Source organism: Sipha flava, unplaced genomic scaffold (assembly GCF_003268045.1).
Source record: "Sipha flava isolate LNK unplaced genomic scaffold, YSA_version1 311_pilon_pilon, whole genome shotgun sequence".
Lineage (NCBI taxonomy): Eukaryota > Metazoa > Arthropoda > Insecta > Hemiptera > Aphididae > Sipha > Sipha flava.
Window position 1 is genome coordinate 111632 of NW_020272991.1, and position 27690 is coordinate 139321.

General features: G+C 30.3%; 2 protein-coding genes across 2 annotated transcripts in view; one reads left to right on the plus strand and one right to left on the minus strand.

Annotated features, from left to right (window-relative positions):
- Positions 1-14574, minus strand: part of LOC112686500 (sialin-like) — a 36365-nt gene extending 21791 nt beyond the window's left edge. Inside the window, exon 1 of the mRNA XM_025558784.1 lies at positions 14221-14574. The gene's annotated coding sequence lies outside the window, so the exon portion shown is untranslated. The remainder of the gene's footprint in view (positions 1-14220) is intronic.
- LOC112686501 lies at positions 12364-25021 on the plus strand. The gene is made up of 3 exons (XM_025558785.1): positions 12364-12807; positions 20832-20954; positions 24108-25021. Exons 1-3 carry the CDS (start codon positions 12675-12677, stop codon positions 24161-24163), a joined length of 312 nt encoding a protein of 103 aa, XP_025414570.1. The 5' UTR covers positions 12364-12674; the 3' UTR covers positions 24164-25021.
- The last annotated feature ends 2669 nt before the right edge of the window (positions 25022-27690 follow it).

Here is a 27690-nt window from a genome sequence, read left to right on the forward strand (position 1 = left end):
GAGAACCCGACGGTTCGGAACGTGTATCGCGTAAACGACGAAACGCGTTGCTATACACAGAAACCAGTTACGTTATTTTGTAAGTTAAATTGTTTTTGTGACTGCATTAATGGGGTTCCCGGCGGATACGATTTTATCGTTTACTTTCGAACGTCGGTGCACGCGCTTCAACCTTTTGTACAGTGCCCACACAAAACGCGTCGTAGTTGTAAACGATTTCAGACCCTGTAGGCGACCGCACTATAACCGGGTCGTAAAAATACGTCGTTGTACGCGCGCAGTGCAGATGTCACTGTTCTTACCCGCGTGCGCAAATCGTTTTCTCTTATTCGTTGTCTTGTCGATCGGAATCGATTTATTTTCCCCATGATGGCGGTGCTCACCGGAAGTTTTTACACATGTCAACGGACGACCGAGGGAAAGACGTGTTCGGTCGCGATTCCACTCCCTTTGCCCATCACATTAATTCGACGGTAAACATTCCGTTTTCCTGGATTCATTTTTATAAAAAAAAAAATAATAAAAACTACAGGTATTCAAGAAAAACGTAAACTCAATAATTATTTCTATAAGTACGATGTATGAAACGTGAAAAATAGTTTTCAAAATCAACCTTCATGCAGCGTTCAATAAGTTAAATAGTTTTATTTTTATCAAATTATTTACAATCGTTTGCTATTATATAAATTATCATAATTTTTTTTTTATACATTTTCGAAAGTGCATCCATTTTAACAACATTTGAACAATTCCAATTTTATCATCATACGATCATATGGTATAGCTTGTTTGATGATTTATTTTAAATATTTTGAGGTATTATATTCTTATAATAGTTATTATTATTATATTAAAATTGTAACATACAGATTTTAAAGAATAATTATTAAAAATATAAATATAATTTAAAATGTAAATATCATCATTGAGTGTCATAAACATTTCTACTTGTATGGTCTGTATCGTAAAATCACATAATAAAATCGAATTTAGTTCTTAGTTATACTATTTAGTATTTTTACTTAAATCGATAAATTAAATTTGATTGATTTTAATTGAACTTTAAAAAGAATTTGTTTGTTTTTAATTTTACCAAGAATTTTATTCTGAGACTAGAGACACAATGTAATTTAAATGTTGAGTGTACAATCAGTTTTACTTTGTGGAGGTAATAATACGTTTTTAGTACCCACCCTTATCCGTATAGAATTATGCAGTTCGCGTAGCCTTTATAGAGTATGAATTCTTGAATTAATTATTTATTCCTAAGAACAAAAATTGTTCGGCTTATATTAATTTATAATCAGCCGTTGTATAACCGAAGATTTTGCGACGACAATACAAGTCGTGCTGTAAAAGAAAATATTAGTCTATCCATCAGAGTCTATCCATGAGTGACTGGAGAAACGTTTATAGAAATCAACAACCAGTCCGCCACTTTGAGCCTATAATTTTATTGTCATCATTACACACACTTTATTCGATATGAATTAATAAATTACATATATAACATATCGATTATTGATTATTGATAATAATATGTTCAGAATGACGTGTATAATAGACGGTGTTATACGAAACTCTTATTCAGTGAAACTATTATTACTATATATATATATATATACACTAATCTATTAATACGGACATTAACCGTGGAAATGTATTCTTTTAATTATTGACAACATCTTATGGGGTTCCGATAAGATGTATATATTACCCTCTATAGTAACCTCTCAATAAAATATTCAAACCCTATGTATATTATAATTGATGTATGCACTTATATGTATACTCATAAACTAATCGTTACCCATTGTATTCAAGTATTCAAATTTTAATTTTTTTTTTTTTAATTATTACAATGGTATAACCAGTGGCTACTATATAGGTGGATGCAGGATAAGTATACAGGTACGCCTACACGCGTTAAGAAAGGTCGTCGTCCATAAACGTTCATACATATATTGAACGGAACAAATTTAAATAATTTCAAAGTTGAAAAAACTAAAAAAAAATGAAATAAAAAATAAAACAATAAATCACCTATATTATAAATATTAAAACCTACTTATCGTTATTTACATATTACATTCATATCACAAAAGAAGTAATGGGTTGGAACAAATAAAATATATGTTTTTTTTTGCGTTCCGTATTGCGTTTTGTCTCGTATTCTACGATACTTCCACCATAAGATTCATCAGTTACCTCTGTGTTCAGATGTGACAGCAATCATATTCAATTTACAATTAAAAACGCATTGGAAATTGAAAATGTATATATGAATATATCCTCTGAAAAAATTTAAACTGAGAATAGTTGTATGAGTATTCCATTACTCAGCAATTAAAATGTATTATTTGAATAAAAACGAATGGAGTCATACGTCACTATCAGCTTTATTTATTGCATATAAATATATGGCGATTTAATAATTTTATTGATGAATAAATTGCTAGTAATAGAAATTTGTGATTAATATGATAATCAATTGGATTTATTTATTTCATAATGAATAAATTATACGCTTACCTATATATTTATGAATTTCATTAAATTCACGATTCAACAATATGCATAAGAGTATAAAATATATGTTTATACTACTATGCATATTTAAATATTCTTATTGTGAATGAATAACTGTTTTAATGATATCTTATTTAAATTAGTTTCAATGTAATATGGGTAGTAAAGTCGAGTTATATGGATATGACAATAAATCCTACGTCATACAATTTAAAATATAAATTAAATATATTAATAACAAATACTTGAGAGCTTTCGTATTTTAACATGTATTTTTATAAATTACTTAAAGTTCTAAATTTTTAATTTCATTTACTTATTCTAACATTGATTTATATAAATAAATGTTCTTAATTTAGTAATTTGACCATTTAAAATTGTTTATTTTTCAAGTAAAATGAATGTAAGGACATCGATTGAAAATTAAATAGCTTTTATCGATTGATTTTCCAATTGTTTGGCTTATAATTTTTTATGTATCATTTATACAATCATTAGTCATTATTAATTGTGGTATGCATCAACATTGTAATTCTATTACTTTTATTATAATGAACATATTAACGTGAAGTATAACAAAAAACAATTAATATATACTCACATTAATAAATTCGGTTTTTTATCGTTTTTATGCAATTAGAAGTATGTCAATTAAATTATAATTAAAAAAATAAAAAAATAAAAGATTTAAAAATTAGACTGGTAAAAATTCGAACGATACCTTTTTAATAAAATCCAGACGAGTTAATTGGTCATTTTCATATTTCTTTTGTAGTCGTTTAGATAAAGCCGGACGTAATTCGTGTACTTACTTGCCGATTTTTTTATTTCAAAACACAATTCGTGTGCTGCCATTCAAATGGGTTAAGTAAAAATTTAATTTAAAAATTTCCTAGATTAAATTTAAAACTTTAATGAAAGAATTGGCTCAGATGAATCTACTGGATTTTTAATATTAAAAGTAAATTATTATTAAGGTCCGTTTTATATATGATTTTAATATCGTTATATTCAAAATTTCTCTTACAAACTATATCTAACATAAGTAATATACAACTTGATTCATAAATTATTAAATATTGATTGTTGTTCAATTGATTAATATATGTCATACTCCATGAATAGAAATACAGATAAATTATGAAATTAAGGAATTTTATAATATATTCTTGTTTGTATAAGAAATATAAATATATTATATTTTGATTAAATCAATTCCATTTAGAGCGTTCCATAAAAAAAAAAAAACTAAATTATAAAATGCAAATAATATAACAATATTTACCAAACAATAGGTAAATACAAATTTTATTAAAACTAATGTTTGGGTTCTTAAAAAAAAGTGAAACCCTATTTTTAATAGGGTTTTCATACAGTTAATTATGTAAAAAAATTTCAAATATTAACACGAGATTTTAATGTTTGAATGTGTGTGTAGGTAACATTATATTAGTCAGCTAGTTATATCATATTTTTAATTAAGATGACTATTTTCTTACTGGTATTATAGTTTAGATTTTAAAATGCACATATTTTTAAAAATGTTTGCTTATAGAGTGCAGATTATTTTAATACTTATGGAATTTCTTAATTTAATAAACACATATATTCTATACATGTTAACACATGTTTGAAATATCTACACCATAAAATTGTTGGGATTAATAATTAGTCCATTATCAACCTGTTATTAATAAAAGTTATTAACTACCATAAATATTATGCCTTAAAAAAATTATCAAAAATATCATGCTTAATACATAGCTATTCGTTTACTGATTCTGACTACAACTTCTTTGTAGTATTTTTAATGTATATAATGTAAATATCTGAAAACAATAATAAATTGCTAGAATGTAAAAGCCATTTTAAGTAAAAGTCAGTGTAATAATATATATATGCATTGATTACCTTTTATGAAATTATTATAAATCCAAAAAATACATTTGAATAAAAAATTCACTTAACAATAAAAAAATAAGATATTTTTTTTCATTATTTGTAAAAATCTTTAAGTTAATCAAATTTTGTATCAAGTCAAATTTTTTGAATTATATTTATTAGAAAAAATAGCTTAAGATTGAGCTTCTATATCAGTGCAATATATATATATAGATCTTACAGGGTAACGTAGGTTACTCATTTAATTAAAAGATATTGAAGTAGATGAAATTCTGTGAGCTAATAATAACTCCTTATTATTGTACACAAATGTTTTAAATGTAAAATTCTAAAAATAATATTACTTTAAAAACGTATATTATTTCATTTCGTGTTTGTTAATTAAAAAAAAATCAAATTCGTAGCATTTTACTTAAGTTGTGCAATCGATAAAAGAAACGAGGTTGTCCACGTAACAATATGCATTTATATTTTTAAAATAAATACTTGTAAATTTATAAGAAACATAACATTATATATGTATTTCAATATTCGTGAAATCATTCATTTCAGAGCTAAATGCGTAATTTATATTTTCAATTCATTAAAATATATGATGATGTTAAAATGAAAAATTATATCCACCAATGTATTATAATAGTACTTGATATTCAAGGTGATTTTTTTAACACAAGACTATTGCATTATTTCGAATTGTTTATTAAATTTATAATAATTTTTTTCATTTTATATTTTCACACTCCTATTTCCAAAAATGACCAACTTATCTGACTATATTATATGTCTTAAATTATAAAATAAAAAAAAAATAAAATAAATTCAATACATATTTAGAGATTTTGTAAAAACATATGTCAGTTGGATATTAATATTACATAATAAAAGTCCAATATTCGCAAAAAACAATAATTATAGAATACTTATTGGGTTTTATAATTTATAAAAAATAATTAAACGTTGTTAATTAACTGAAATATATATAAATACGTTTTTTATTAAAATTTATATATACATAGGTTTTTATGGACTAATTTAATAAACTGTTAATAAAAGAAAAAAGTTCATGAAGTTTTAAATTTTTTAACATTGCGCTCAGAGTACGATGTAATATTTGTTTATTTTAAATTATATTCAGCAAAATTGCATATTGATTTTAAAATAAAACAACAAATATAATAAAAATCATCTTGAATAATCCCTTTTTTTACAGAGGATTACTGGGATTAAAGATGATGGACTAAATCTCTAGATAACTGTGTAATGTATTAATTTTTTGAGCAGAATTATGTCGCAACAGTGCAATATATTCTATTTTGATTATCAAAATAATCATTCTTAATGTCTCTATTAAAGTTATTAGTAAGTATAAAGTACATATATTAGTATAAGTATAATTATTTAAACATGAATAAATGAGAAATACCATGTATATTATCTTATTATACATACGTTTTTTAAAATTTTTATTATTGTGATTATAAAATATATTGTGGTCTTTAGTGGCGACTTATGAGATTCTTATAAGGCGGTGCACAAATGATTTGTAAGATACCTATGTAGGTGGGTAAACATTTTAATTTTGTTATAGATTTAGGTACATATAACATTCTTATCAATATTTAATTTTCTTAAGCTCTCTGATTTATTCGTCACGATAATACAAAAATAATTTAAAAAAAAAAAGTTATTATGTATGAAACTTAAACAAGATCTGTTTCCACGATCGACGCGATACGTGGTACGATAAAAATAAGTTCGGTGCGCACATTGATAATGTTCCAAACGACCATGTATTACTAACCGACGTGTCTACGTATGCAGCTAATTTTTGTACAACAGTTCGGAGCACAAAGCGAATGTGTAAGCTGCAAACACTTTTTTAGTAAATATTTTTGTTACTTATAGACTATATGCATAATAACCAATTATAGTTATCTATAGGAATTAAATAGTGTTTTATACAATATTTTTCAGGTAGTCCACGTGTTCCTGTGCACCATAGTACGAACTGTCACTGGTGATCATTATAAATATTTTGCAATATTCACTAGAAAATACTTATAAGTATCAATAATCGATCACATACATTTTCTTTAATGAGAAATTTTCTACTAACATCCTTTTTTATTGCGTTTTAGCTTACAGTAAACGTTATTAAGCCACGGAGTTGCAGTTTAATATATAAATATATATTAGTAGAGAAAAAGCCTTACATTGATATTATATTTGTTAAAAACATTTGTTCGTCATCAATATATTTTACTATAATTTTCCATAATAATTACTAACTACCTCAGCTTAAAAACTTTTCTTGAAATATTTTGCAGAAACTAAACGCTTGCCTTCACCACGTCGATTGTTGTTTTTTTACGGTATAAGTATTGAATTATAACATGTGTCAGCAACAATAATAATATGTATATGTATTACATTACATTTTTAATCAAATTGAAAATTCTATACGTATAAATAGGTATACACTTTTGAGACTTATTTTTTTTCAAATATTTAAAGATTTTAAACTACCTCAGAAAATAACTCTTGACCATGACATTCTAAAGTTCATTCAATAAAATATTAACTACTTTAATTACTTATGTACAAGTATGTATAGGTGTGGGCAGACCTGTATTTCAGGGGGTGCCTATTATAATGTTTGGCACTATCTTAACAAAATACGTAAAATGTATAGGTTATAACGTATAAATAATTAAATAAACATAACTTAAATTTTTTATTTAATATTGTGGTATACAAGTTCCAACTAATATGTTTTCCTTGAATCTATTTTTGTGGTAAATAGTAGCTGTTATACTATCGTAATAAGTTTCTGCTTGAACGTTTGAAAATATAGTTTTATTTTTCTTATTACTAGAAGCCATTTAATTTTTACTAAATATTCTAGAATAAACTTGAATTAGTTTGAGCAACATCGGTTAAAATACGGAACTCTTACTCTGAGATTTTTTGAATTTAGGGCTCATTTTACAACGTTTCATGGGGTGCCTGGACACACCTGGCACCTCTCGTGTGCACTCCATTGCAAGTATGTTATAGCTGTAAATGGATGAATTCTGCAAAAATCTTTCTAATTACGAACATGTGTATTTATTTTATTGTCCACTTCGCTTCATAAAGCACATTCAACACTCTCAATTAAGTAAAGAGTAATAAAATCAATCTGATCTTCAGTATAAGATATTGTCTTGTTGCAGTTCAATAATATCAAATCGTTAACTAATGTATTTTGTATCTATTATTTAGATGAACTGAATTATTTTACAGTTCCTATATTCATTTTGTGGTTAAAATATGTATACTGAAAACATTTTAAAATGCCCAAGAGAGTGAAATTGATTTGAATCACCTATGTGAAAAAAATTATTATTCTGCAATAACAATCATGAGATCGTTTACCTCGGATAGGTGGTGATTGGTTGTCATAGCTAACAACGCTATTCTATTGAAAAAATATTGAAAAAATATATTTATTGCTTAATAAATATTAAATTATAAACAAATCGTGTAGCACCTACGCAAATTAAATTATTCATTTTACATATGAAAACGAAACAGTGGTGACATAAATACCTTATTTTTTGGTTAACACGTTTCCTACATATATGCCAAATCGTAGTATTAGGTACTATACGGTTATTCTGTAATGATAAATTCTTACTCAAATTAATGAAATTTAGTATTTATATTAAATAACTAAGCATTAAGTAGATGAAAAAAAATTAAATACTGGTAATTATTTTATTCGGTCACATGTAAAATAATTTGAATAAGGTACTGCAGATAATCTTTAAAAAAAAAAAAAATGTTATGTAATTATATAACATAACACCGAAAATTGAACAATACTGTGAAACGGTTAAAGTGAATTTTTTATTATTCCAAGAAATGTTTACCGTTATTATAAAATCAATGGCTTTGAGACGCTCTACTCGTAATTAAATAAATACAACACCAACAGAAAAGTATATTTTACGTTGATATAATATTTATTGTGAGATATACCTCATATAGAAATATTGATAAGAAATAAAAGTTTTCAATATCTACATTTAAAATTTTAATAGTAAAGTTACTAATGCCGTTATACGTAAAACATTAAAAATAATTAAACTGTTAAATTTTTCAAAAATAAATTGAACTATCAACTAGCGCGTGAATAATAATATTGGCAGTGGCGACGAACTTCTATAATTTTACTCTGACTAAATAAAAATACAATGGCCTCAAGAACCCTAGCAGCCACAAGCCTACATTTTTACTTAGCATAAAAAAAATAATTTGTGCTCTCAAATTACAAGTATTTAGAATGATTCATACTAGCCAGACACGTACCGAAAGACTCCATACCGTCAGAATAAGAAGCGTTGGGTTCGGTGCCACTGAATAATGGCAATATGTTCAATCGACATTTTTTAAGAAAAAACATTTTTATATCTCATAGCCTGTTTTTATTATGATAATATCAGTAGCTTATAATTTAACATAATATTATCTATTATCTATTTAAGCCTTATGTATCCAAAAAAGTTTCGAGAGTTTTTGACAAACGACATATTTGTCAGATCAAAAGTTAGGCACACCTTAATCGTTTATGTAATTTTGTTGGTGGAATACCAGAATACATATTATGATTTTTTTTATAATAAATGGATACCGTTTAAATAACAACCATAATTCAATATATTCATACTACAGTTCTATAGTCGTAATTTATAATGAAAATATACCCTTCTATGGGAATGAGCTTTCAACATTTTCAACTTATGCTCCACTTTGCGAGGCTTTAGAAATTTTAGAAAAGAAGGCCGGTTTATCACCCCCTTACGCTGACCCTGGCATAATAAGGCGCTTCATAATTTCGTCCTGAGTCGAATACAATTAAATGCGCAGGTAACATTTAAACCACAATTTTCTTACCAGAGGACTTAATACAAGGAACGCGACACGAAAAATGTTATATGAAGAAATCTATACTCACGTTTATATTTGATGTCATACATTTAAATAATTTAACGGGCCTCTTATATATATATATATATAATACTAAGTTTAGCAAATGTCTATAAAAACCATAGAAATAACCAGTTAAATAAGTCATAGCACGAACTAAAAGTATACGATACCTTCGATAAATCAATAGGATAAGGAGTTTTCAGTCAAGTATTTTTTGATTAAATTATTATTACATAACTTATTTACCAACGATCAACTTTCTGACCTTTTTTATGTATATTTAATATATTAAAGTATTATATTTTAGCTATAATGTTACTCATCAAAGCAATAAAAAAATATATCCCGGCTATATGTAAAAAAAAGTTTGCCGTCACTAAAAGAAAAAAAAAATTAACCATCTTTCATAACACCTTTATTATTTTTATTTTTAATACAGTAACCCAATGTATTACCTAACACAAACTGTGTTACTTAAAATGAATACTTTTTTTAACTATTCAGTACTTCGATAACAAAATTGTATTATATTGATCGAATAATATAATTTAAATTATAAATTTGACATACTAATTGAAGTTTGCTGCTTATCTCATGACGTTTTAGTAAAAGGTTATTAGCAGGGAGCGGATGTTTATGCATTTATCATATTTTTTAATAACATTTAAATCAATGAGGAGTAAGATATAAATTTGTTTCATCACCTTAAGAATTCAAATTTACCAATTTGATTTTGCATATTTTTGCATATTTGTTCGATTTTTATTTGATTGATCATACTTTTAAATTCATCATGTTTTTAGTGCATATTTGAGGTTTTTCGTGATATGCTAATACAGTAATATATTAACGGACTCGATACGCGTAATTAATAGTTCAAAATGTCCCGATGGCGGCGGCGATTATTTCGATTTTGAGCCTTATCGACTTATCCATATTGTCCCGGGACAGAAATAAATATAAAAAATCGTTATCGCCGGAATCGGTATCGAACAATTTCGTTAATTGAAGTTGTGTTCTAGTTCCGTCTTCGTCCAAAGTGTTTCCATATTGTAAAACGTTTTATACCTATTTACTTAAAAATGCCGAAAATTAATTCCAAATCGTCGAGATTTCGTAATTTAATAAATTATTCTATTCTAATAGTCGAAGAAGTTAAAGCTAAAATTTTTCAACTCCCAGGAAATATAGGAAAATCTATAAAAACCAAATTTCAAATATGCTCCTGTCTCATCTACCGATGTAGAACGCAGTTTTTCAAAACTCAAAATGTTGCTATCGGATAACAGAAGAAAATTTACTTTTGATAATTTAAAAAAAAAACATTGATTATCCAGTGCAATTCCCAATTACTAGGTATATTTTAAAATTATTTAATGCTTAGTTAGTACTTGGATTCTAATATCTACCCATCTTTATTATTTTCAGATTAACAAACAATTTACCAACAGTTCTTTTTAAAGTTTTAATTTTAAGAATAATTATTTTATACATATATATTTTAAATTTTTAATAAACAAAATAAGTTGGAAATTTTTTTGATGCATATTTTTAATAAATTTTAAGCATATTTTTATACTTTTTAGAGCATAATTGCATGCATATTTTGAAATTTTTTGGAGCATAAACATACGCTCCTTAGTTATTAGTCAGTAGAAACATTCAAGTTAGATTTTGGTTTTTATTTATTCAAGAAGAATACTTAAATTATATTCTGTAAACTGACAAAATATCCACATATAAGAATTATAATTTCTGTTGTTTCTACATTATTCCCGTGAGGATTAATAAAGTGCTATATAAAGTTGTTAATCCTTGCGGGACACTCTGTATACTATATGAACTTGTACTACATACAATTACAATATATATATATATTATATAACTTTATACTGTAAGCTTAATAAGTTATATGCTATTGAATTTGGATTAGAAATAAAACAATAATATTTTTAAATTTCCATTGAATTATGTTATTTGCAGATAACGCCGTTCGGTATAGTAATTAAAATATCTTTTATGAAACAACATCAAAGGTGGCTAACGAGTTTGATTACCATTTGACGATCATTTTGATAAAACATTTTCTATGTTACGCAATCAGAAAAAAAAGTATAATATCAAATCAAGTATTATATCGGTATCTATATTCATAACGTGCACTACCTGCGGACACATATAAAAGTATAAATAATATATATATATATATATATAAGTGTGGTAAGTACGGACTGGACGAGTAGCTTAACCGATGCAAACAATTTTCCGAAAAGCATGTGGTCAATGTTTTCTTTCTTCCTTTTATCTAGATGCATACACGTATTCGTGAGAAATGAATATTCTATATGGTCGATTATACAAAACTCATTTGTAAATCACGTTGCATTGTATAAGCGACGACTGACATGTGTTAAGAATATTTGAGATGTTATGTAATTAAATATTTTAATTTTTAAGACTCGTTCTTTATGTGCTTTTCTTGTTTTCTCAGCAAATTAGTACTACATCGAGTATTTTTTGAACTTAAAGCTTACTTAATTATAGAGGACTTTGGATATTTCAAAAATAAAATTACGTGATCAATCCTCATCAGATCAGCACTTACCTAATATCGTATAAGGACTTGAACTTTGAAGTGCGTATTTACGGAATGGCATACAACCAACAATTAGGATGATTATTATCAATAAAATCTATTATCATGCAAATTAACGAAAGAACTTTTGTATCGATTGACATTGAATAACACTAAAATGTATCGCGATTAACACGATCTAAAAACAACGGATAATTCGGTTTTAGGGTTTTGGAGGCGCGCAGTATTTTCGATAATTCATTTAAAAATTACACGAGATCATAATCGACCGGATGGTTCCATTGAAAACATTACTTCGCATAATTTTAAATAAATTATATTGAAAAAAAAAGAATAAAATCGATTTATGTGCCGCAGTAAAATATGAGCAACAGAAAATTAAAACACTATATGTATATATTTGACATTAACCACGTAGATGGGACTCTTGCGCGGTATAATAACATGTGAAGTACATACGAAAAATGGGTTTTCTGTAAAAAAATCTCAGAGACTCGGGGAACGAGCGAACAGAACGCAGAATACGAAAAGGTTACTTTATATCAGCAAGGGGAGGAGGATAGTTCTCAAGGAGAATGATGCATAGAAGGAGGGAAAGAAGGAGAGAAAAAAAATGCTATTCGACACTTTCGTTGATTACGTCGCGTTTCAACTATAGCGTATTGTACACGTAATGATATGCTTGCGTATAATTACTATTTCAATAGGAACCGTTGAGCGATTCGCGAACGTAGCGGTGACGGCGTCAACCAGCGCGGGCGAGTGGGGAAAAGCTTCAGGTCAGTGGCGCCAAACATGTACTCCAGGTATTATAATACGATATAATAAGGTATTAAATTGAACTGCATCGGAATGTTAAAAAAATATAAAAATAATCATTAAAAATTTTAATTAATTTTTTTTAAATATTTACTTGAAAAGTATTTTCTATATAAAACAGTACCTATATTTAATAATTAAATATGATGTAATATCTTTATTAAAGATGTTGAAAAAAATGTTCTGGTATTTGAATGTATGGTGAATTGTAAGGGGCGGGTGGGTAAATCTGATTATTTGAACTGGCAGTTTCTATTTCATTCGGCCACTTCTTCAGGTCACCAGATCTAATCAGTAATTCAGCTTCATCGTGACGTAAAACGGTTGGCGGACAATGAATGAAAAAATAAAAAATTTCCACGATGCAGGTGTACACCATATACATGTTAAATACGAAGCAAAACGATGTATAATAGCCACAGACCACGGTGACTGTGGACGGAATATGACGACAACGATGCATCGCATACGTTTATCGCTCGTCTTCGGACCGATCGAACGGAATTGGTATTGTTTATTTAGTTTTGTTTTGAATTTAAAAAAATTCACAACCCGTACGTGCATGATGTACAAAAGTGATACTATTTCAATACCGACCTAGTGTTAGTAATGACAAACATTTATAGAGGAACGAATGTTAACGCGTTGTTTTTGTCCGCGGTGTACACGGTCGGCGATGAGCCCTGTACGATGTTTTCGAAAACGAAAAGTCGTAGTAAACATTAAAAGAGTTTTACGTACATTACGCCACGGAAAGTTTTCTGTACCTGTCCAATACACTGCAAATCCTTTACGATTAAAACACCGTTCATTCGGAGGACGAAAATAAAAAATAATAAACGTTTAACGCTTGGAACTCGAATTGAAACGATTTATCGTTGATGGGAATGGAAATTTCTTGATCGCACTTCTGCGACACGTAATTACGTACACGCGCTTCTTCCCTTATCCGCATTCACGACTTAAACCGCGGGCAAAGCTACGACGCGAGGGGTAGGCGACCCGCGTATTTTCATAAGTCGACCGGTCGCGTCCAACGAGGGTTTACGATACACTTATCGGATTACGAATCGTTATCCGGAGGGTTCGTCCGGCGTGTAGGCATACGTGCGCTCGCGGCTCACCGGGTCTCACGCGGAGTCACGCGCTCCTAACCCGGCTGGTACTATACGCGTTACGCAACACGACGCAACGTATGGGTTTTCACCGGTCGTCCGCGCGACCACCGTATGCGTAAAAAACAAAAACAAAAATTAAAACGAAATCGTCACGCGGCCCACGGGGACAGGGGGCAGGGGCGACTCAGTGACACGCGTGGCCCTACGGGAACCCGACGACGTAGTTACATTAGGTGGTGGCGGCGCGTAGGGAAGACGGACGGACGGACAGGCGTCCATTACCTGTACAGGTGTGCGTGTGCCGGAGCCGCTGTCGCTGCCGTTGCCGTTGCCGCTGCTGCCGCGCCGCTGCCACCGCCTCCTCCGCCGCCGCCCGTCCACCGCCGCCGCCTCCGTGGTCGTCGTGCCGGTGTGAACGCGTGTCGGCTCTTTTCACGTCAGACCTCTGCAGCACAGACTGTCGGTCCGTCTGCGCCCGTCGCTGCCGTATGACATGTTTGGCGGGCGGCCGGGCCGGTGGTCGTGTGAGCGCGCACGGCTGTCGCGTCGTCGACGGGGTACGGGCGGTGATGCCAACGCGCGCACTGGTGTGACTGCGGCCTGGCCCAAGCGCTTGTGGGTGCCGCCAACGCCGCGCGGACGCGCTGTCCCGCCGCCAACACCGCTACCGCCGCCGCCGCCCGTCCACTCGTCCACCCGTCCACCCACGACCTTGCCGTAGCGGTGGCGGTTCAGCCCCCCGATCGATGGGGTTCCTCGGTCGTCGCACCAGAGTTCGCGCCGGTCGCACGTCACTTTTCATCGCTCCTTTGCCGCCCCTCACCGCCGTCGCACAACCCTGCCGAAACGCACCACCGTCCGCCGACCCACCAGTGCAGCCAACCGTGCGACACACTCGTCTCGTCCCGCTCATTACCGTCTCACTCGTACCGTACCGTTATTGTACGGTTAATGGTCACCGACGTTTTGTTTTATTTTTTTTTCTCATTTTTGGCAAACGTGTCGGCGTGTCGCCACGGCCGCCGCTGCCGAGATGAGGACAACCACCCCACAAACCCCGGGGCTGATCGTCGTCGTCGGGGCATTCTCTCGACGTGATAAATTACAGTAATAAGACCACGGACGATTTTTTTGCACTTATGTCCGCGGTCGTAAAATAAACACGTGTATCGTGATCACGAGATGCTGGTCTGCTGGACAATTAGAAATTGTAAAACCGATAAATCGTTCTCCTTGAACATCAATGTAAAACGTTTGATCAAATGAAATCATTTATTGCTAGAGAATGAAAACATACACAGAGTAGAACTGACAATTGGTTGAAACAATTATAGCTTTTTTCTACACTTCGGTGATATCTCTTATCGTACAATAAGAATACTTATCCAGGTTTACAATTTTTATAGTGACAAGAAAAATAATAAAATGATCCCGTTATGTAGAAATTAAAAAATAATAATAACTAAAGATAAAAAATACTATATAAACGATACACATGTTAATTACATTAGGCCTAGAAAGTCTAGAAAGAAATACATTAGATAAAGTGTTATTAGATCATTATAATATACTTAATAATAAAACAGTGGAAACAATAAGGGAATTAAATTAATGGTTTTATTCGATTAGGATTTGTGTATTCTTTCACACGTACATCGAAATTAATCATTTATATTTACATATAAACTTATTTTTTAACTAAAAAAATCAAATTTAATTTCGGTCATTGAAACTATTGTAATAATATAGCATGTTAAATGCATACACCTACTTTGAAAATCGATCCCTCACAAGAATTTACCGTATTCTTAATGCGATCCTTGGAAATTTATTAATCAGTCGCTCTTAGTGCACATTCGCGATTAAGCTCACATAATGTTAAATGTCATGTATAAAGTTGAGAAAATATGCTCTAAAAATAAATGAAAAAAATTCTTTAAAAATTATAAAAAATGCACAATAGAAATATGTTAGTCAAAGTGTTACTACTGGGTAATTCCTTTAATCAATTTATTCGTGTCATTATACTATTAAAGCAAACATGCCCATTGTAAAAATAAATTTACGGATTGTATGTATTCCGATAAAAAAATAAAGAAATACGTTAAAAAATGTATTTATTATAGCTTAAAAACAATATTATAAAAATTGTATTACCAAACATATTCAATTATATTTATTTAACATAATAATAATAAAATAGATACTTATGATTTACATTTATTGAACTTTATTAACCCTTTGTAGACCAACATTAAATGGTGATAGAAATTTGATTTTTTTTTTGCACCTTTATAAATTATTATTTTTTTGATGAATTTAGAAATTAAGAAATTTGAAATTGGAGGTTTTTTAATATTTTTTTAAGGAGTGGGACAAATAAGTCCCATTGGTCATTTAAGGACTATACTTAAAAGTCCCTATGGTCCGTTACGACACTACTATTTTCTTATTCCCTATGATAAATAAGTAATAATTAGTTAAAATTTAATTAATTAATTAATTAAAAATATAATGACCATTTAAATATGTATATAATTCATGTTTCAAATTAACAACAATATAAACTTAAAGAAAATAGTTATAGTATCAAAAACTAAATGGTCAATTTTTTTATATAGCAGACTAATATTAAGAACATTGAGTGGTTACTATGTTTAATATTATAAATGTTCAATTCATAATTTATCATATAATAAGACTTTTATTAAAAACGTATAAACATAATAGTAATGTACAAAAAAAATAAAAAAAATAATATCATAATTATAATATTAAAAATGAACACATTATTTTGAATGATATTCATTAAAACATGGTTTCTTTTCATTTAAACATAAAAAAATATTACAAGTAGAACATTTAGTATATGGTTTAGATTCTATATTATTTTTGCTGCACACTTCACATCTACCTCTCGTTTTACTAAATTGTAACCAGTGGGCCCCTAAGTTCCATAACCTCACATCTGAAGTTGTTGAAAACAACTGTTTGCCCCTTCTTGGTTGTAGACATGGTCTACCTATTGAAGTCCCTGGAGATATATCCGTTGTTCTTTTTAGGCCACATTTACCTTGTGTTATTAGTCCTTGGGCAACTGCTCTTCGAAACTGAAGAACAGTTAATTTTGATTCACTAAGCTTGTTATTAATAACAAATGAATTGACAAATATAATATCAATAACACCCCAAAACAATCTATGCCACCATTTTTTTGATTTATATCTTCGATCTCACGATCGTTTAATTTTGTAAATTTATTCATTTCACCAATTAAATAAATTAAAAAAATTAACGAGTAAATAATAATTAATAAATGAACAAACAACACTCAAGAGCGAAAAAAATAGCATGCGTATAAACAATATACTTGGCGCGCGAGTGCTTGACTAAGAATATTCGTCAAAACTATAAAAATGTCGCAACAGACCATAGGGACTTCAAAGTCCGTTGTGATTATTGTCAATAAACACATATTTATACACAATAATAATGATATTCAATGGTACGTTCTGTTTCTCGGGATTATAACGAAAAGAATAATAATAAAACCCATTGCTTATCTATACTGGTTCGCGCTGTGGCTATTTATATAAATATCGATATTTATTTTATGGGCTAAACTATATTTATTTTATTATATGATATATTTTACGCCATCTATTGATTTCACAGAAAATTTTCGGGAACATTATTGATTAAAAATGGAGTGACTTATAAGTCACTATGGTCAGATAGTACTTAATTTATTTTACCTATGTTTAAATGGATAAAATACACAGCGGACTCAAAAGTCCCGTTGGTCGGCAAAGGGTTAAGATTTGATTGTCGTTGGACTCTTGTAAATATAAAAATTTCTTTCGACTATTTCAATTTTGTTCTATATTTGATAAAATATGTACATGAGCCGATATATTCGTTTATTAATTAAATATTAGTTTATTAATTTAGTATATTACATTCTAAACATGCAAGTTTTGAGCGAAAAAACGCCGAAATGCGTGATCAAATACCTAAGGCTAAGAATAAATACTGAAAAATTCTCTAAAAACTAGAAAAATATCATAGAAACCATAGAAAATATGTCTTAAAAATGTATATAAATTTGTCATAAAAGGCAAAAAAAAAAAAAAAAATGCAAAATAAAAACTACATTAGATTGATCAGTATCACTTGAAACACATTTTCTGCTTACAGACCTACGTGATGGGACATTAGAAAAAAAAGATGCATTCACATCAGAATCCCAACCTTAGTCATATGTATTGAATTGTTGTGTCCGAGCCGATTTACGAACAAAGCTTCGTGCATAGACAACGTACATCGAACGGCTACTCGTTAGTAGATATTCGCAGGGGCAGAACTAAGGGGAGGAAGACGGGATATCTCCCTGGACGTAAAATTGTAGGGGATGTAATTTTCGTAGTAAATAATAATATATCTGGTTTGATATTTTTAACTTTGTTACTGATAATGTGTTTAAAACTCTACGAGTATGATTATATGCTAATTATAAGAAAAAAAATGTAAGGAAGGGTATTTTATTCTTGGTCTATGATAAAACGTAATTTTAACATTTTCCCCAGACGTAAAAATTACTAGTACCGCCATTGGGTATCCGGGCCGACTGAAATTTCACTGCTCGTCAATAAATATTAATGCCGAACGACCGCTAAGGGTTGTTGTTATTATTGCTGTCTACTGTTAGTGGCTTTACGACGTGAATTTCATATCCTTCGGTTCGGGGTGCCTACGGCTGCGATTACATGGACATTTCCTGCTGGACGCGACTTAAAATCGCGCTGCATCACGGTACGGTGGATAAAACTGCCGTTACAGGGCACTGCGGAGGACGTCGCCCGAGTCCTATAGGACTATAGTGATTGAAAAGATGTTCAGTGGTGGGCTGGAATAGTACGTATTATTCGTTAATTTCGATGATTTTTTCGTTCTTATTTTTTGTACGTTCACTCGAACGACGTTATGAAATATTATGAAATACGAGAATTTAAACTAACTTCAAGCATGGGTTTTCCAACATAAATAAAATTCTATATCCATGACCGATTTGTTAGTGACATTAATATTAGTAAAGTTATTTTTCTTCACTTTAAGTCGATAAACCTTCGGTGCCCATTTAAAATCTTAAGGCACTATAATATTTTAGTGATGTATATTATAACTGTGTTCTAAATGTTTGGAAGTGTTCATGTACCTACTTCAGTGTTACACAAATAATATTATATACATGTTTTAAGTTAAAGCTAACAACAAATATTACAGGTATCTTGAAACTGTTGAATAAGCGAATTTATTCATTATTATGGGCCAAAAACAGCGACGTTTATTAAAAGAACCCGCCGTTCTCCATCAAACTTTAGTAAGGATCTTATAACTCGTTATGTCTTTTATCCTTTCAGTGTTGTCAGGTTTTCCGTTGTACCTGGAAATTGACATGTATTATTATTCAGTACCATTCGTTTTGTTATGTGATCGGTTGTTTTTTTCTTTTGGTTATTTTATCATCATGCTAAAGATAAGCCTTTGTATAAAGCTTAAACAATATTTACGATATTAGTGTGAACGTTTCAAAGGAATGAAAAACCGAACAAATTATATAATATATATTATATAAATATATATAATATATAATCAGTAATTAAAATTACTACGGAGTTTGAGTACTAGTTATATCAAAAATATTGATACGTAAGCAATTTATTTAAAATACTCACCAAAAAAATCTGGGGGTTTTGAGTGCAATTTTTCAGTGTATAATAATTTACAGTCAAATCAAATGTATTTCGAATACAAAAACCTATAACGACGTTATTTAATTTATATAATGCTATTTATTTTAAGGTATGTCAATTTTATTTTTCAGTTGATAGGTTGTTTTTAATGTGATTTGTCGACTGTCGGAAAACTTAGAAAACGTAGAAAAAAGTATTCAGTTATGAGGTATCCAATTATTCCCATTTTTTATTTAATTTATACTATTTCTGTTACTCCTTTAATAAAATAAACAAGTAATTTCTGAATAATAATAAACATGTCTTACTAATGTAATAACTTTCGAGACGTAAATTCATCTACAAGACGACTTTGTCATCCAAGGTATTTTATTATATTGCCTTTTACCAAACTCGCCTATATGTAACGTGAAACCCTAATTTTCTAACTCTAAATATATATAATAGCATTTAAATTATGTTGTGAAATAAATTCGAAATATATTTTAAAAATTTAAAAGCCTTCGAGTTTTATAATATAAATGTATAGTTATAATGTAACAATTTTTATTAAATTTGCAATTAATTCAAGATTATAACTATTGAAGTATTCGAAACCAAGTTGATGAAATACTTAATATATTCATATATGATTACTAGATACACACTGTAGAGTCTAAAATATACATAGCTTGGTTTTATATAATAATACAATTTATCAAAAATAAATATCTCAGTCACAATAAATATCACAGTCGCGATTTGCACCTTGCCCGTTACACACGTTAGCGTACGCTCCTCTTAATTTTTGTGATCCCGTTATTATTTCGTGTTCGAATGCGACAAGTTTACTACGTAAAAATTCAAAATCACCAAGCTTATAATAACATATGTAATATAATAATACATATGTAACTTAAAAAAGTGCAAGTGTGCTCAACACGCGTTTTTTTCAAAATGTAAAAAAATTTTTGTGCGTTTATAACCAACTAATTGCCGTTTATACAACAAAATATTCGTCGTGCTATCGTTGCAACATGCATGACAACCTTTACCCTCAAAATAATATGTCGCGGCCTCCTAATATATCACCGAAACAGAAAAATAAAAATAATAATAATTCACTATCTACTCATTTAAAAATAACTAATGATCTTGTAGACGTTATCGAAAATATGGACGATGATTCGAATAATTGGAACGAAGTCAAACCATCAGAGGACGGTAAACGAAATCATTCTAGCTCTCCCGAACAAAACACTCTGCGAACACCGGTGAAGAAAAGTAAAAAGCCTATTGATTATAATTTATTTACTTATGATTTTTATTTGTGTAATTACTCTGATATCATTAAATGCTTATGTTCAACAAATTGGGTTGAAATATTTTTAAATCTTAATATAAATTAAGTTACAAATTTATTTTATTCTTTTATTTATGAAATTATTGATATATTTGTTCCAAAAAAAATAATAACTCGTCAAAAATATCCTATATATTTTAGTTTTGAACTAAAAAATTTAATATTTAAAAAGAGAATAGCTCATAAAATCTTTAAAAACTCTGGTGCCATTAACGATTATAATAAATTCTCAAATTTACGTGCTCAGTGTAAAGCTCTCTCTAAATTAAATTACCAAAATTATTTAAAAAATATCCAGAAAAATTTTAAACATCAATCATCCAAATTTTAGAAATTTATTAATGAAAAACGCAAAAAAACATTTCTACCCGACTGTATGTTTTTAAATAATTCTAAATTTAACTCTCCAAATTCTATTGTTGAGCTTTTGCTCAACATTTTGCTACTGTTTATAAACATTATGATAACTCAAAATATATTGATACATTTGATACATACATTGCAGTTTCTCCGAATAACTCATTGCTGGCACCTTTATTTTTATGTTAAATCACCTTAATCGAAGTTCTTAATGCTTTAAATAACCTTAGTTCAAAGTGTGGTCCTGGACCTGATTTAATTACTAGACAGTTTTATCAACAATGTAAATATGTCCTCTACTTTATATTTTTAATTTATCTTTATCTAGTGGTATTTTTCCTGATAGATGGAAAACAAGTATTATCCGTCCTATTCCTAAGACATCAAATGACTTATCAAATATTTCTAATTACAGGCCTATCTCTTTACTTTCAATTGCACCAAAAATATTCGAATCTATTGTGTCGGATATGATAATTCCTGAACTTAACAGAATTATTGTTGACGATCAACATGGTTTTAGACCGTCTAAATCAACTACTACTAATTTACTTACCCTTCAACATTCCATAATTGATGCTTTTTCAGCTGGTTTACGTATGGACGTTATTTATACTGATTTCGCTAAAGCTTTCGATAAAGTTAATCACATTATTTTTTTATATAAATTAAAATATATTGGCGTATGTGATCCTCTTCTTCGATGGATTGAGTCTTACATTTCACAGCGTACTCAAATTGTTGTTTATAAAGAAATCCAGTCAAAACCAATATTAGTTACTTCGGGTGTTCCTCGAGGTTCTCATCTAGCCCCAATTCTATTTCTAATATATATTAATGAAATTACGTTTCTAAATAGTTCTAAGCTTATGTTTGCTGATGATATTAAAATTTACCGTGTCGTTAATTGTCTTGATGATACTGCTTTATTACAATCTGATTTAAATATGCTTTTTAATTGGTGCAATAAACATTGTATTACACTTAATATTCAAAAATGTCAAGTAATGACTTTCTCCCGTTCTCGTTCCAATCATTTTTTCAACTATCATATCAATGGTACACCTCTACCCACAATAATTAACGTTATAAAGGATCTTGGCGTACTTTTTGAACCTAAATTAATATTTAATGCTCATATCCGTTATATATATGATAATAAAGCCTTAAAACTGCTTGGTTTCATATCCGGAAGTTGTGTCGATTTCAATAATAAAAATGCTTTTATTTCAATTTATTATTCATTGGTACGCTCAATTTTTGAATATTGTTCAATTATCTGATCACCATATAATATTGGATTAATAAATATTCTAGAAAAAGTTCAAAACAAGTTCTGACAGTTTTTAGCTTTCAAGTTGAATATATCCAGAACTCCTCATACATCTTACCATCCTTTAATTACTTATCTGAACCTGGAATCCCTTGAATAACGTAGAATCAAACTTGATTTATATTTTATTTTTAAGTTATTAAATGGTTATATTGATTGTCCTAACCTCTTATCTCGTCTATCATTCTATATTTCCCCAGCTCACACCCGATCAACTAACCTATTCTATTTAAAATCTCAAATTACAAATTATGCAACTAACACACCATTCTTGAGAATTATGAACTCTATAAATAATTATAATATTGATCCGTTTTTTTCTACTTCCTTCTATTCTTATAAAAATCATGTTTCAGCTGGACTAACAGTACCTACATGTAACTTAATATGTTTATTTAATATTAATTGTATTTTATTTTATAATTTTTTGCTGTACTAAATTTTATTTTATTCTGTATTTATTTAATAATTTTCTCAAACGCTATTTTAAAATTAATTCATGTAATTGAGTCCTAACCTGTATATTATTTCAACAAATAAATAAATAAATAAATAAAAAGTTTTTTTTTTCTGCAAATCGTTACGAAGTATTATCATACAACGATCATGAGACTATGCTCCCAACGATTGATACAACTAATACTAATATTAAAAAACCTGTGGCATCATTAAGAGCGCTTTCAGACGAGACATTTTGCGGCTATCCACTAGAATCAAGATTAAAGACACAAAAAGTGTCCTGTAATAAAGAATTATTTCACACGAGGAACTAGTCGTACACGTGTATCTGATTCAATTCAACACAAATATTTTTTTTAAATATTCATTGGTCATTACTATTTAATTAAAAGAAAACATAAAAAAAATAAACGTAAAAGACTCCATTGAGTGCATCCTATTGTTGGTGCAAAATTAGAAAAGAGTAATTTTAATATACTGTTTCACGATCTTCTTAAATACAAGTCAAAATGTTTTAACTTTTTTCGCATGTTGAGTAAATCTTATTTTCAATTATATAATAATTACATAACGCGTGATCCGTTTGAACGTACTAATTGAATTGCATGTATCACAAGTTGTCCGTACACAGACATAGTATCTGGACACTAGAGAGGTAGAGAAACTTCAATTCAGTGGCCGGACACGTATTCGTTATCTGTATCTTGTGTGAATGTGTCTATTTATATTAATGTATTTTTAGCCGCGCAATTCTTTTCAGATACTAGTAGTCGGCCACAAAGTGTCTCATGTGAAAAAGCTCTAAACGTTGAACCTAAGCTTGCTCTACCCCCACCAATATTTTTAAGACTTCTACACATTACGTTTACTGATCTGTGCACAAAACTCAATGAGATTATTGGTACCTATTGACAATTTCCAGTGCAAAGCTCTAGCAGACCACCCCAAAATTATGACAACCAATTCAGATTCATATAGAACTTTGGTCCGTTTCTTAAGAGAAGAAAAATCTGAATTTCATACCTACCAGCTCAAAGAAGACAAACCATTTCGAGTTGTCATTCGCAATCTTCACTCAACTACTCCACCGGAGTTAATCAAATCCAAGCTCAAACAACGTCTTTTTGAAGTCAGGCAGATCTCAGGCCGTCCAACACAAAGTAAATAAAAATCCACTATCTCTGTTCTTTGTGGACCTTGAACCAATCAGCCAATTCAAAGACATCTTCCAACTCACGTCCCTTATCCATACAAAAATTAAAGTGGAGGAACCTATTAAGGCTAAAACTATTAGACAATGCACTAACTGTCAAGTATATGGATACACCAAATTGTACTGTGGCTATCCAGCTCGCTGTGTTTGCTGCGATGGTCATCATTTATCAGCAGACTGTCCGAACACCCGTGATATCTCACCTAAAAGCGCTTTCTGCTCTGGCGATCACCCATCAAATTACAAAGGATGTTCCATCTATAAGGACCTACAAAGAAAAAAAAAAAAAATCAAAAATCAAGTAATCACTTATCTAATAATTTTAGCTTTAAAAATACTTATGTACAAGATGCCCACACAGTGAAAGCCTCCAAAACGCACTCTTAAGAATCGACGCCTACCTACGCGAAAGCTACTTCCAATTCTCATTCCAATCATACGGTACCTTCATCTACTCCAGACATAAACAAAATAATGTCAACCTTCATTGATGAGTTTAAAAAATTAATTAATCCTTTAACCACCCTACTAACCAAAGTAATTTTAAAACTTCTAGATTAAAAATATGTCTTCTCCTACAAAAAACCTACTTCTGATTCTCCAATTTAATAATAATGGCTTCAAAAATCACCAAAATGAATTATAGGTAGTACTACAGAAAAAACGTATGGATATTGCTCTAATGTCAGAAACGCAATTCACTAAATATTCCCATGTTCACATAACTGGGTATAATTTTCTAAAAATCAACCACCCATATAATACTGCGCATGGAGGTGCTGCAATTTATATCAAAGCCTCCCTGGTATACCAAAACCTTCCTAACTTCTGTCAACCAAATTTACAGTCTTGTGCCATATTAATGCACCTCAATAACGTACCGACCACAATATCTGCAATGTATTCTCCACAACGACATAATATGAACTTTCAAAATTACGTTAATTAATTTAGCACACTTAGCCATAACTTTATTATAGGCGGTGACTACAACGCTAAGCATCACAGCTGGGACTATCGCACAAACAACCATAGAGGTAATGTACTTCACAATTTCATAACTCAGAAAGGCTTCAAGGTTCTTGCTTCCCTTAGATCAAATTATTGGCCTACCTCACTTCGTAAAAACCCGATATACTCGATATTTTTGTTTTTAACACACCGAGCAACATTTACTTCAAGATTTCTTATCTACATGAATCTAACTCGGACCATTCAGCTTTCTAAGCGGACCTTTTAACTGTTAGTGCTGCTCCTCCAATTCGTTCTTGTCTACCAAAACTTTTTCACTCGACCACTGATAAGCAAAAATTCCATTACTTGGTTAATCAAAACATTAACCTTAAAATTAGTCTTAAAACCACCCAAGAAATTGATGATGCCGTTAATAATTTTGCGATCGTTATTCAAACTGCAGCATGGAATATTAGTACTACACACAGGCAGCATGTAAACCACTTCTCATCAATTCCTGAACATATTCGTATATTAATAGCTAATAGACGCAGAGCAAGGGCCCTATATCAACGATATCGCCTCCCTTCTCTCAAGCGTAACTTCAACAATCTGGCAAACTTTTTAAAAAAAATTATTTCTAGTCACAAAAATCAAGCACAAGCAACTACCTTGGAAATTTGTCATCGAAAGACGGTAGCCTTTGGTTAGCTACTAAAAAGTCCCTGTAACATTAAGCTCCGAATACTCCGCAAATAAACCCAACCGGTGGATTAGCATCTTCAGACGCTGACAATGCAGAACTGTTAAAAAATTACCTAGCAAAAACCTTCACGTCACATTCTGATATACAAACTCTCCAAAACACAGCTTTAGTTTATAGATTTCTCGATAGCCCACTTCCACCTACTCTTCCATCGAAATATTTTACTCCCAACGACGTTAAAAATGAAATTCAGAACTATAGCCTTAAGAAATCCCTTGGTTATGATCTAATCTCAGCGGAAGTAGCCAAATGCCTCCAAAAAAGAGCAATTGTCCTGCTAATGGTGTTGATAAATGCCTCTCTAAGATTAGCTTACTTTCCACAACTTTGAAAATTTTCAACAATAATTATATTTCCAAAACCTAAAAAACCACCTGATATTCCCTCTTCATATCGACCTATAGGTCTTTTACCCTTTTTTGAAAGGTTTATTTTTAAAAGAATTCTGCCATACATATCTTTAAGTAACATACTTTTGAATACTAGATTTAGCTTTCGTGTCTCCCATTCCACAACTCATCAACTGCATAGATTAGTCGATGTAATTCCGTTCTCTCTTGAAAAGTAAAAATACTGCTCGTGCATGTTCCTTGATGTTTCACAAGCCTTCGATAGGGTTTGGCATGAATATATAGCTGCTATATAAACTAAAAGCTTTTCTTCCTCCAACATATTTCTTACTCATTAAATCGTACCTTACGGATCTTCACTTTCAAGTTAAGTTTGGCTCTTCTTTTTCAAATATTGAAAAAATTAGTGCAGGAGTCCTTCAAGGTGGCATTCTTTCACCAATACTATATAATATATACGCAGCAGACCAATCTACCTCTCCAACAACATCTGTAGCTGAATTTGCGGATGATGAGGCAATCATATCGATACATGAAGATACATGAAGACACAATTGTTTCTTTAAATCTTCAAAACCACCTTGATCTAATGTCTTTCTGGTATGAAAAATGGCGAGTTCAAGTCAACCAATCAAAATCCAATCACACAACGTTCACTCTTCGTCTCCCTTCCTACCCAGAAGTCTCTCTTAGTAACATATTAATCACTTCATCCCATTCGGTTAAGTACTTAGGCCTAACCTTTGATCGTCGCCTTACCTGGGGACTTCATATCAGAACTAAAAAATTCGACCTAAACGAACGACTACGCTCAATTAAAACACTAATATCTAACAAACACACTAAGCTAAACATCAAACTTCTCATATATAAAAAATCATTAATCAAGTTCATGTAGACTTAAGGCCTACAACTATGGGACAATGCAAAAAAAATAAAATCCAAACCGTTCAAAATAAAATTTTAAGATTAATCACTAACGCCCCACCATATGTCTCCAACTACACCCTGCACACAGATTAAAAGATTCTATAACAGATTTCCATATTATCCTAATCCCCTTCCATGTAAAAAATATTATATCACATATTTTTATTGTGCACAAGGGTACAGATTGTATATTTCTTGTTAAAATAAAAAAAAATAAAAAAATATTTTGAGTCATTCGTTTTTTTTCTATTTTACCCATAATGCCACAATGGTAGTATTTTAAAATAATTTA

Bases quoted from the DNA above. Each gene is read 5' to 3' on its own strand.
- LOC112686501 (XM_025558785.1), top strand. From the start codon at position 12,675: ATGATATGCTTGCGTATAATTACTATTTCAATAGGAACCGTTGAGCGA. The intron at 12,808-20,831 runs GTATTATAATAC...ATGATCTTGTAG, and splicing joins GCGCCAAACATGTACTCCAG to ACGTTATCGAAAATATGGAC. The intron at 20,955-24,107 runs GTAAAAAGCCTA...GACAATTTCCAG, and splicing joins GCGAACACCGGTGAAGAAAA to TGCAAAGCTCTAGCAGACCA.